This window comes from Anopheles bellator, chromosome 1 (assembly GCF_943735745.2).
Source record: "Anopheles bellator chromosome 1, idAnoBellAS_SP24_06.2, whole genome shotgun sequence".
In the NCBI taxonomy this organism is placed as follows: domain Eukaryota; kingdom Metazoa; phylum Arthropoda; class Insecta; order Diptera; family Culicidae; genus Anopheles; species Anopheles bellator.
In genome coordinates this window covers 27,895,891-27,908,731 of record NC_071285.1, presented here as the reverse complement: position 1 = coordinate 27,908,731, position 12,841 = coordinate 27,895,891, and the positions used below count along the sequence as shown (strand labels likewise).

At 46.7% G+C, this 12,841-nt stretch overlaps 1 protein-coding gene across 1 annotated transcript in view; it reads left to right on the top strand.

Annotated features, from left to right (window-relative positions):
* Positions 1–12,841, top strand: part of LOC131216291 (tetraspanin-2A) — a 44,190-nt gene that overhangs the window by 19,295 nt on the left and 12,054 nt on the right. Inside the window, exon 2 of the mRNA XM_058210743.1 lies at positions 10,848–11,045. Coding sequence (XP_058066726.1) covers positions 10,848–11,045 — 198 coding nt within the window. The remainder of the gene's footprint in view (positions 1–10,847; positions 11,046–12,841) is intronic.

Genomic DNA, 12,841 nt, shown 5'->3' with positions numbered 1-12,841 from the left:
GATGACACCTTCACGAAGCTCGACGATCGCAATTAAGTTTTGTGTTTTATGACTTAATTCATTTCTCGTCCTCTTTTTTTTATGTGAGCCGCACGACGGCGAAGGACAATTCGCGAGCGTTTTTATGATCTCGCTTATGCAGCAAAAATAAAAAAACAAAACGAGGAAAACAACAAAGTCAGCAAAAAGAAGCCCCGCCAGCGGAGGGCATGTTTGTGGGCGTGAATTAGGCACCGTGGCCAGTCATGATAACCACTAATTTAGGGGTGACCCCAAGAGGGTTGCCACCCGCTGATGGGGCAGTCCCATTAGAAGCCGGAAAGCGACGGTACCGAAACGCAGCCGCACGTGTGTTGGGCCGCTGTCCGCTGGGTTTAATATTTTTAACGTTTTAATCATCTGCCACTGCGAGCCGGCCAGGGCCAGGGTACATGAAATTAGCGGCCAGGGTCTCATTAGACCCCCGGATGCTCCGGATCATAACTTGTTGAGTGGCGCGCATCCGAGCATAAGTCATGGAGCGTGGCCTCTTACGTAGTCCTTTTTTTGGGGCGTGGTTGTGCGAAGGTTGTGACACTTTATACACTCATCGGAGAGGTCCCTTTTACCGGAAGGATCTACAGGGAAATGATCGCCCTTCGGTAGGTGGCGCGGCGTTTAATTGTGTTCCCGGTGAATCCCAGGAGGGTGACAGAAGCCGCTAGCCGGAAGTTATCCCTGCTTCCGGGGGTTTACTTTGTGATGGATGCTTTCTAAGTAATGATGTTGTTGGAAAGGATTAAGTATGCCACGTTGCGAGTGGAAGAAAAGTAAATGGAAGTGCAGTCTAGTTTATTAAAATAAATATTCCCAAAGTAATAATCTTATTTGTCTTTGTTGAGCAAGTATTCTATCATTCTATTTTGAGTAAGCTTATCGACTTTATTTTGGTTTTGGTTTATTCATTTGCCCATTATGTATGTAAAGGAGCCAGATTGCTAAACTGACAAGCTTGGCAAAATTGCTAACCCGGAAAACGGAGATTAAAAGGAAGTCTATTTATGAGCATTTGGTTGGAACACAGGTTGTATGTCCGGCACATAGACAATAAAGGATCCTTGTAACCCGCAACAGTGACAACAGTTACGCTGTATAGCCTCGATGCCCTGACGTAGTAACTTTGGTGATGCGAGTGCCACATAACGCAAGCGAACTCAAGAATCGGACGGACAAGAGAACTGAAGTCTGAAGTCCATAAAGTTATAATGCTCAAAGTTATACATAGAGTACCTTTTTACGAGCAACATTAACTATTTAAATCGAATATGCCTTAGCACATACAGGGTGTTCCATCACAATCTAACTTTTTGAATATAAAATAACTCCGCTATTTGTAAGCCGATTTTAACATATTGGTTAAATTCTAAAATGTTAGTCTATGCTGTTTTAGTTATGGATCAATTTATGGTAAAATAGTGGGCTTCCTTTCTTTCTTATTTTTATATAGAGTTATACCGCTTTTGGGTCCGCTTTCATGGAATACTCACATGCGTTTAATCGATCGCCTGGAAGCTCTTTCAGACAGTTGTTAGAACCACATTCGAACTTACAGTGTTTCATGCTTTTTGAACGCTTTTAGTAGTGTTCCTACTATTTCACCATGGGTGAGCTCCAGAGCCCTAGAAGAGGCAATAAAAGCTAGCGTTACTTTCCAAGTAACTCCATAGAAAAGAAAAGGGAGAAAAATCCAAAATGGATGCGCCCGAACTTTACCAACTCATCTCAACAGACCCAGACGCATTAATCGAACCCCGATCGCTTTGTGCGCCGGAGAAAGTTGGCCAAAGTTGGGCAGCTAATATATTGGAGTTTGCACTTTTCATCCCTAATGGCCGCCTCGGATTCGGGTTCGGGGTGAAGCCGGAGCACGTCATAAATATGTGCATTCGCTCGCTTCACTCCCTCTACGACGTATCGCCCGCCCGATCACGACGACTGTCAATGAAAGTGAGATGGCGCGCAATTAACGTAATGCAAACGGGAGCCCGGGACTCCTTAGACACATCACCATAACTCATCCCGAAGCTGCTGCTGGTCCCTTCGAGAAGAAGGAACCCCTGGCGGTCCTGGCCGGAGAGAGTCGATTGGTGGCTGAAAATTCATCAGCAAAATTGATTCTCCGTCCGACAGTTAGCTTGAATCCTTTTTTTCCTAAGCCCCCTTTTTGCGACCACGTGCGTGGCAACTATTGGCAATATATGTGGGATATTGGCACCGTGGGCCATTCGGCCATCCCGTCCCTTGGGGTCGGGTTTTATATCACGAAAGTTTGATGCCGGCACCGGCACTCTGTAACGACGGATCGCTATCTCAGGGCCCGGGTACCCTACGCCGTGTGTGCTGCGCGGAGTGAATGATTTATAGGCGTTATTGCAAAAGTATATCCCATCAAGTATTCATCATGGTTCGGGCCCCCCGAAAAAAAAAACCGGCAGTATCCGGGCCTGGGCCTGGTCGTCCGACCCCGGACCGGAGGTCAACCATTTCTCAATCAGTTTTCAATATTATTCGATGAACTCTGAGCTCTGGGGCCGTCTGGGTTTTTTCGGTTCGCTCCCGCCCGTCCCTGAAATGTGAGTCTCATGGTGGGTGAAATTTTTCAATATTTGCCACGTCCACTTCGCGCCGGGACCGTGCAAAGTTTTGTGCAAACAGCGTTACAAGTTACACGGCGTTCAGGCGGATGCGTCGCGTTGGCCGGATTTCGACCAACACTGGCAACGGTGGACCCCAATTCTTCTTTTTTTGAAACAATTTCAGCGTGCGTTGCTGGCGCGTTGTTTAAACAAATCATGCCACACGGTGGAAGTTGTGGGGATATTGTGCACTTCTTTTTTTTTGTGGAGGTTGTTGTTGGTGGTCGGTTGCCCCAAAGACCGCGGAAGCCATTTTATTTTTCCACCATTTTATTTGCCTCTTCCGTTCGTCACTTGTTCCAATGACCGGTTACATTATGCTGGCTGGCTAGCGGTTGGCGGTTTCTTCCTTGCGCGTGTTCAGCGCGGTCCCCCCGAAACGGAACTGTCAACCATGCGCGACGCGCAAAATGCAACGCGTGGAAATGTTATTTATGAGCTTCGCCGGATTCACCGGACCACAGGATCCTCGCGCCCCGAAAGCCACGGCGAAAATCGGATCGCTTCCCAGTCGACCGAAAAAAGAACGAAGCAAAAAACAGAGAGCTCAAAGGACAACGGGCTCCAACGGGAACATCAAAAATGCCGGCAATCTGGGGACGCGACGCGACTTTGACGGATGTCGCGCACTCGGTGGCCACGGACCATAAAACTGGGGCCCGGAATGTTGATGCGCTGATGTTGCTGATCGGAAAAGTAATAAAATTTTAATCGAATTTCATTGTCCGTCTGTCCGTGCCCGCACCGCACAATGGGCCTGGCGGTGGCTGCGTTATCGCGTGCAGCCACCGACCGCTAAGTGACACTAAAATGGTTCGCTTGGAGCGACTTCCGCCGCAATATCCGCCGCCACTCATTACACACCCGGCCAGGGGCCGGGTCGGGATATGATTTAATTTTTCAGACTACGAGAGACTGTGGGCTGTGAAAGTTTACACGCCCCTCACCGGGGTATGTTGTTGTCTGTGGCCGTCCGTGGCCGTCAATTTTCCGCTTGCTGGTTCGGAGTTCTGAACGGATCTCCTCACTCGCCATGTTCATGCCACTCCGGCGACAAGTATACCGTTGAGTTCTTAGAAAACACAACAACAGAACGTGCCCTCGATTGCGAATTGTGACGAATGTGTTTCTATTGCATACCTTCAGGCGTTGCGGTACAGAGTTGAGTGAGACTGTTTAGCAGACCAGGCCTAGAGTTAGTGAGAATATTGGGGTGTTCAATAAGTTCTTTGCCGCAATGACATAGAGCGCTGCTACGAACCTAATTTCGACATGTCACAGTATTTTTTTACAATGCTACAAATCAAGTATCGTGCAGTGATTTAATTTTTATTTTTGAAAGGTTTAAAAGCAAAGGAAAACTTTGAACGAATATTGAAAGTGCATAAGGACTCTTCGCCTTCTATTAGGGAGTTAAAGGGGGGTATTGGAAAATCATGGAATAAACTAAAGAGATTTCATATAAGGCCTAGGCATCTCATTGAGCAGTATAACCAATAGTTTGACTAAAGTTTTGGATTCTTGAAAGCTGTTTGCAAAATATGTGCCACATTCGCTAAAACTTGAACAATACATCAGGTCACAAGAGCATTTTAAAAATTGCAAAAATCCTTGAAATAGAGTTCGAATTGTTGGACTATCCACCGTATTGAGCAGATTTGGCCCCTAGCGACTTCCATATGTCTTCAGACCCAGTCTCGTAGGATCAAGTGTATTGATGTTCAGGGAGGCTAGTGAATTCCAAAAATGTGCCATAAAAATGTGTTTTTCTTATCAAGGCAAAGAACTTATTGAACAGCCTAGTATTAGGGGAGTACTCTTGACGGGAAAAGTCCAGGTGCGAGAAGCAGTTCTACTGGTTGAGTAACGTTTCCAATTGTTGTGTTTAACATTTTGTTAGTGTTCCCTAATTAACTTCTAATTACATGTGTACCTTTCGGGATTTTCAGGGACAATTTGGGGTCGAACCGTTTTTCATTCCTTTCAAGCTAAGGTTTGCTTCATTCTCCTGACTGGTTTATAAATTAATTGAACTATTTGGATGCATTAGCGAGTATTTGCACATAGTTCTGGAAAATATCGTGTTAAGCTCATTAAGCATGATTAAAGAGTTTGGTCCTAATGTGGGTATCTCCACCCGAAACCAGGTGTGAAAACCTTCAACAGTAATCAACGCGTGCTACCCCTCAACCCGCAAACTTTACCGATTGCCGGTCGCCACAGGGCATGTCCCCATGGCTCATAAATGGAAATAAATGACGGTGGGTCCCATCGTCAACCCATCATAATCGTACCCCGGGCCGGTGTCCGGGCGGGACGACAGTCAGTCATCTTTAAAACATGCTAATGATTGTATAAATTTGACAAAATCTTCATATCGAGCAAATAGACTGGGCCGTAATAATTTTACCAGCCAATTCGTCGTCATCCTTTCCGAAGGGACACACGAACCGGCTCGGGCCAACCAAACCTAAGGTTTCAACCCTGGAGCCCGGTGATGCGACCGAATTCCGGCCAAGTCCTGCGGCAAAAAAGAGGGTCGGTGGGCGATTCAATGTGGCCGACGGTATCCCTTTGTGCGTCGAAAGGAAGCCAATGTTAATAATTCACCAAATCAAAAACTCCCGGGCAGCCCGGGGAAGGAAGGCAATTTTGATGGACCGTAAGGATGATGGCTCGGGGATTCCGTTCCTTCTGACAGATTGGCCTGCGGGGCGGGTTAGGAGTGTAAGGGTTTTTGGGGTCCATTCCTTCAATTTCTCCATTACTATTCACCTCGAGGACTGGGGGGCTTCGGCCCCAGAAGAGGGTTGAGAATAAATCTCATTTCGGGATTTTAGAGACAATCGCATGAATAATAGAAGGACAACGGCCACACGCCTGGCCCTTTTGCCGAAGGTACGCTCGGTTCGCTTCGATTTGAGGGTCATTGGTGGCGCATAGCCTGTGGGCCTGACTGGCCGGAGACGGAGTCGGTTAGTGGAGAAACCCGTTCGAACCCGTCATTTGCGTCGTCGTTGGGCTTAAGATGTGGGCCGCTTTGCTCGGGGCACTCGGCGCTCGTTCCCCGCTCGTTTCCAAGATTGGCCTGGTGGGACGGGAAGAAGGTAAGGGACGCCAACGCACCAGATCGTGATGTCTTGATACCCCTGATGAGCGGCAATCCGTCGGGTGCCGTGATTCCTAGCCCACGGTTCTATCGCTCTCTCTTCGTCGAGAAGCTCCACTTGGTGTTGATGCGCTGCGGAGTTCAATAATTCCCGAATCTGGAAACGAACGCTGCCATTGGGGCTTCAATTTGTAACAAATTCAGTCCAAATCCAACACATTTTTTTTGTATCTAATTTAATTAATCTTTGAATATTCATAGGGCGACGGTTCGCTGTCTCTGTTCGTCGGGGGCTTGCACATCATAGAATATTTGTTTCGATTACATCCTCAGCGTGCAAGTATTTCTAGAGGTTTTCTCTTTCTCGAAGTAACTCTAGTTGTAGTGTTTAATACGGAAATTTAATAAACAAATAACCTACAAATATATAAATGTAAGATAACTCCGTCCGTAAATAAATGTAAGAATGCCGTTTGTTGATAATTTACTCAGAATACAATATCGGTCAAATAACCGCCTCCATTTGACACACAAAAAGCGACCCTATTTTGGGCATTGTATTTGACAGCATTTCGGGTGTAATGCACGCACAATTTTCAAAGGTTGCATAGTTGAACGATTATTTTCAATGTAGAGAACCCTCTTTTTCGTCGTAAATGGATCTATAGCTAAAACGGCATAGACTGACGTTTTAGAATCTGGCTGATACATCAAAATCGTCTTAAAAGTGGCAGAGTTATTCAACATTCAACAACAATTTATAAAAAAATACTTTGAGCTACGGGAATTAGAAACCCACACAGCAAAAACGCTACGGCAGTGAAAGGGGAGCCCGACCCAGGCCCGATTTCCATTTTTGGTTTTTAAAGTGAAAATATTCTCCTAATGGTGATTACATCTCCCCCCTGCCAGACGAGTTGATTGTTGATGCTCGAAACAGAACCCACCACCATGGTGCGTTCGAACGAAAGATCCGGCCGTCAAGAATCTGTTCGTTTTTTGTGGAGTTGAACTGGGTTGGGACGGTCAGTGAACGTTAGCCAATGCTCGCAGCGATCGAGTACCGGTTGTTGCAAAGTGAAATATACTCCCCTAATATCAGGATTCCGCCGTGCCTGAAGGACCCCAAGGAGGGGAGGCCGATTGCCGATTTGTCTGTGCGTTTCGGGAGATTGTTTCTCCAAGTGGCCGTGTTGGGGATGAGTTTTACTTTGCGATTGCGATCCCGACAAGATGCTGCCCATTTGTCAGCAACGTCATGTCCACTTTTGATGGCAGGACTGATGGGGAAAGGATAACGGGGCAACCCGACCAGGGACCTAGAATGGAGCGCTTCCGGGAACGACTAGAAGACTGGAAGGCCCCAGTAGAGCAGAGGTCTTTTGCAGGTGTAGGCATGTGTGAATAGAATTTATTAGTGTCCTCTGCGTGTGCGTGTGGACAACTTTGAGTTCCCTTTGTTTGCTGACATCATGCTGGGCGCCCTTGGCTGCTTCAAACAAAACCCGGGCCTTTGGACCACAACAATCGGCTCCACCAGTGGTGCAGTCACCCCAAACTGGTGCGTCATGGTTGAGGGGGAAATTTATACATTTTCCCCGGGGCACCATTCTGGCCATCGTGGAAACCTTAGGCCGTGAACAAAAAAAAAACGACGATTCAATATGGGGACCGGGAAATCGATTCCGTTCTGCGCGACGCGTTCCAGTCGTGCCAGCGGACCGTGACCCGTTTTCTTCGCACGTTTCGCTGAAGATAGCCCAAGGACGCATAATGTTAGCCGGGACACCTTGCAAGATGTCCCGGCGCCGCACCACAGGGAATCACTGTATCGAACTGTCGGTCTGCCGTCCTTTGCCCGGTAGTGTCCGGTTTAGGTCGCTTGGCGAAGGAATTACATTAAGGAACGACCGGGGATCTTCGGGGAAAACGCACGGCTTACCGATAGGGAGCAAGGCGAAGCAACGCTCGAAGGAACAGCTCATGCCACGGACGATCCCAGAGGATCCTCGGCCCACTGGATAAACACAGAAAAAAGGATAAACACGCTACACGCATAGAATAATGTTGGCCACGCTCGCGGGAAAACCAGGAAAACAAATGCTGGGATTCCCACCGGACACAGATACCCGAATCCCGAGTCCGAGATGGTCGCGCGATGCTCGCTGCATGTAAATGAGGGAAAAGGTCCTTCTTTTTTCTGTCAGCGCCATTTTAGATATGAGCAACGTGCATATGAAAACTCTCTAGACATCCTAAGTGTATGTGGCTCAAAATTAACCCGACTCACGGCATGCATCGAGAGCTGTGACTGATTGGGCCACGGAATGCTGCCGGCGTTTCTGAGAAGCTCCGCCTGGGACATGCACCAAGAGCTTACCAAGCCAACTTCTTACCGGCTTCGTTTTTCGAACGCTCAGAAGGGGTGTGATCGGCAACATTGCAGCGGCCGTGCCGTGGCGTTGCTGCTGGGTGCGCTGAGTGACAAAATGATAATTTGAAAGTTGATTAAAAATTCGACACAACTTTCCATTTCGATGCATATGAAATGAGAAGCACGGCCATGATTTGGGTGCGAAAGTTGGAGGGCACGCACGCACCCACCTGAACCCCCCCCAGACCGGCAACCGGCATTGACGGTTGGTGGATGATAGGACAGTTATACGACGGGCATGGCCTTGATGTGAAACTTTAGCGATAAGAATCTGGAACCTCTGGTGTGTGTAGGTTTGAGTTTTGCATACCAAAGGGACCTGGGACTCATTTGAATTTCATCAGCGGTCGCGCGTGTATTTAGTTTTCCTCCGGATCACGTATCTAATCCTTGCCGGGCTTCGGTAGTGGCTACTTAGGCTTATAGCCACCTAATGTCGGAAAGCTGCAGCTGCCGTCGGTCCAAAAGCCTGTTTGATTGGAGATTGCTTTCAATCAAGAAAAACATGCCAAAATGCCAGTATGGCCAAATGTGAATTCGAAGTAGAACTTTTCTGTGCTATAAAGGCCTCTTCACACCAAAATGAAATGAACGTAACGTAGCGAACGACGCGTTGTCTCGCATGGGATTCTATGGGACCCTTCACACCGGCGTCGACGAAAACTTCATACGACGACGACGAATCTGTATGAAAAGACAACGCTCCTTTTGTGTCGCTTAAAAACTTTGGCCAAGGTTCGTATACTTGGTTTTTGGGTGAGAGGGGCGAAGTTTGAAAATTCAAGACACATTGAATTTTTGGTGCGACAATTAAAATAGTTTCATGATGAATTTGTGTTTGTATTACAAGTAATAATTAAGTGAAAATTATTTTGCATGCTTGTGATACGAAAAAAACGTCAATTGAGTAATCTTCGATTATTTTTTAACTACCCAAGATGTCTAATTGTTTTCGCCCGAACGAGAGGGCGAAAGACTTTTCCGTTGCCTGTCGCCGCCGTTCGTAACCGGTGTGAAAGGTCCGAAAAAGCGTCGCGTCGAAACGCACGTAACGTTCCCGGTGTGTGGGGCGCTTAAGGTTAATTCAAAAGTTTTCGAAAGTATGATACTCCATACTATGATGCGAAGCTCCATCTGCCAATGGAGTTTCTGACGACGAATGGGAATGACGTTGGCCACTGTGGGCGATTACTTCAAAAAAATAGGTATTATTTTAGCAAAAAACACAATATAATCTATGCTTTATTCGGTGTATTTCAAATTAATTAAATTTTGATTTGAACTGCATTGTGTATTGCATACCTTCAGGCGTATTTCATTTCGTTGATTCATCAAAATAGATTGAATTCTTGCAAATGCGTTGACAAAAAATGACACACACTACACATTAATATATTAATTTTTACTATTTGTTTTGTAATTCAATCATTAAACAACCAAACCAACAAACAACAACCGCATTTTGCGTCGGTTAAACACGAAACGGCGGAGCATTAGATCTTTCGACCACAAAGGTTTTGTTCCTATGCAACGGCGAGGTGTTGTAACCAGCACCAACAGTCATCGAGACTACGGCACAGCATAGAACCATGGAAGAATTGTTAGCTCGATCGGAAACAAACGGAGCCGCGAGATAAAGAAACACATTTTCCACACGTACGGACGGACGGGGATGGAAACTGATGGCAACTATCATTTGTTTACCGAGCACAAAAATGCGCACTTCATGCTGATTTACATAATATTGCCGTCCGTAGTCGCCCACTCGGCGGGGGACTGTCCACCGGCCAAGCGCGCGTCGGTTTCTCCCTCGTTTCTCTTCCTACCGCTCGCAACCCACCAGGGGAATAAAAGACGGAAAAAGCGACTCCACCGGCAAATGGCTTATTTCAGGATGCATTCGACTGCTTCCGGTTCGGCTGACAGCGGGCGGAGATAAATCGCATTGTTGTTTAACGCTTGCCTGGTTGCGGTCGCCCGATCGGAGCAATCGCAGCGACGCGGTAGCGCCGCACACTGCACTGGTCACGGCGATGGAGCCGCCCGGTGGCCGACGAAATGGAGTCGCCTGGTAGTTCACCAAATGGGCATCGGTTTTCTTTTTCTGTTTCCGTCCCCGGGCCGTGCCGTTCCTCCTCGGAGTGAACCGATAAGCTCGGTACACAGGAGCGCCCCCCCGCCCGTCCGCCGGGGTAAGTCAAACGTAAGGGGCGAAAAAAAGGGGAAAATGTTAAACATGACGCCGGCCCAACATCGAATTGCAGTCACCGGAAGTTCAGTGTTTTCCCTCGCTGCCTTGCTGCCAGGAAAAACCGCACCAGGTCCCGCTGGGCACGGTCAGGGAAATTCAAATTACTTCCTGTTTTGCATTCATTTGTTTCATCCTAGCCCACCCGTCCGTCCCGCCGGGCTGGGAAGAAGGACTTGGTATCGACCGGCCGGCGTAGGTGTGCGTCGAGCACGATCAATGTCGGGTTTTCTGGACTCCTCCCGTTTGCTAAGAAAAACTGCTCGAGGATATTGAGTGTTGCAGTGTGGCTAGGCACATTTCATCGATACACACGATAGCATTTTGCGCACACCGTTACAACGGAACGCCCCTGACGTTTTTTCTTTTCTTCCTCCCCAGATTGTCGGTGCCGGTCTGTTCGCCTTCACCGTGTTTATCCGCGCTGAGCCCGGGTTCGACGAATGGATTGCCATTCTCGAAATCTACGAGTACTACATCGGTGTGTACATACTGATTGCAGCCGGTGCGTTGGTCATGCTTTTCTCGTTCCTCGGCTGCTGCTCGGCGCTAATGGAACACTCGTCCGCGCTCTACCTGGTGAGTATTTATCTGCGCTTTTGCGCTATTCAAAGTGATTGCTTTTCTGCGAAAATTTTGCTTTTAGTTAAAAAGGTTATGGAATAAATTGAAAGGGTACTTAACAAAAGCCATTCCCAATGTACGTGGTGTGTTCAAAATGTTCTGATATTTTGAATTTATGATAGCTACGTGTGTTCGATTTTCGATTTTTTGTGGCGTTGTATTATAACTCATGTCACTCACTTATCCTGACGATTTCGGCCAGTTTGAGTAATCAGTCATTTTTTGACAGCTGTTTTGCTTGGACAAGTTTTGGCGCTTCTTTTGCTTTCCTTTAGATCCTTTTAAAACCGATACAAAAAACCAAAATTATTTTTACTAAATACTTTCATAAAGATAGATTTCCATAAAGGGCTACGAATAAAAGTGAAGATAATAATTCAACACATTTTATAAAACACTATTTTGAATTTAAAAAAGAAAATTTGTATAGTTGATTGGTCCGCAAAATTTTTGTTAGTTGTTAGTAAAAATTAGTTCGGAAATAATTCTGTTTCTGGAAATAATTCTGGAAAAATGCTGATATCCATAGAATTACCTTCAAACGATCGATCGTGGAAAAAAATCCAGTTTTGATTCGTTCCTGGTATTGCAGCTTGAAAGCAACCAGGAAATAGTCGAGTCTTTAATCACAACTCATAGCATAGTTTTCAATTACTTTTAAAATGCTTACTAAAAATCAGTCGGTTATTAATTAAAAAATCGATGTTTAAAAAAGAGCTCTAAAATAAGCGACTATTAAGAGGGAAATTTAACCCTATCTAAAGTTGGTCAATTTTTTTGCAACAACAATTTCCATTTTGCAACCTGGTCTTTTAGAAAGCAAAATATCCAACTAGTCGCTTCCGAAAAAGTAAATCGTCACAAAACCCCGAAGTAGTTTTTAATAAGCTAAAGATCCATAAAGATCCATAGTATTAGCTATTGAAAACGAAAAGCTGTAGTGAATGTATTTTGGAAGTAACAGTTTTGGAAATAACAATAACAACTTAGTTTGATTTAAACCATTAGCAGAATGCCCTAACGGCATTTTGGCTGACCTACTTTTCCGACGAACCAACGCTCCGAACGTCCAAGCCACTGTCCAAGTCCAAGGAAAAAGCTCGAAACCGAAACCTAAACGACACCGCCAACTTGTCCGGAATGTCTCGAAACAATGGTGGCCGGCAGATCAGTATGCGACACCGCGACTTGCGTTTCGCTTCGATCGCTTTCAGATCGCTGTCGCTGACAGGTCTAATGAACGCCATCGAATCGCAAAAACCCTCGGCTGTCGGTGCTGAATAATGAATTTCGGTATGCCGCTTGCCGGTGACGTTCGTGCCACCAACCACCCCACCGAACTGACAGCCGATCGTCCGTTTCTGGGCCCGTGTCATTCTTCGGCGAGCCGGCGAGCAACGATATGGCTTGCGGTGACGGCGCCGGACTATGAAAACTTTGAACCACCGCCCGAACCGAGGGCCAAAGTTTTCTTGGAGACACTGCAAGTGTCAGCGGCCGGTGTGATTGCAACATATGCTGACAGTCGGCAGTCTTCCGCTCCCAACCATTGAACTGGTAGCTTAGCCCAACATGACACTTTGGTGTCAATTAAGGCATGAATAATGTAATGCGCTGCGGCCTGCAGCCAGCCCGAGATCATCATGAATTCAGGAAATACTTTTCTAAGAAAGAGGCGGGCTCGCCGTACGGGGAAGAAAAACAAAGCACCGGCCAAAGGGCACCGGCGCCGTCGGGGACACTCCGCAGCG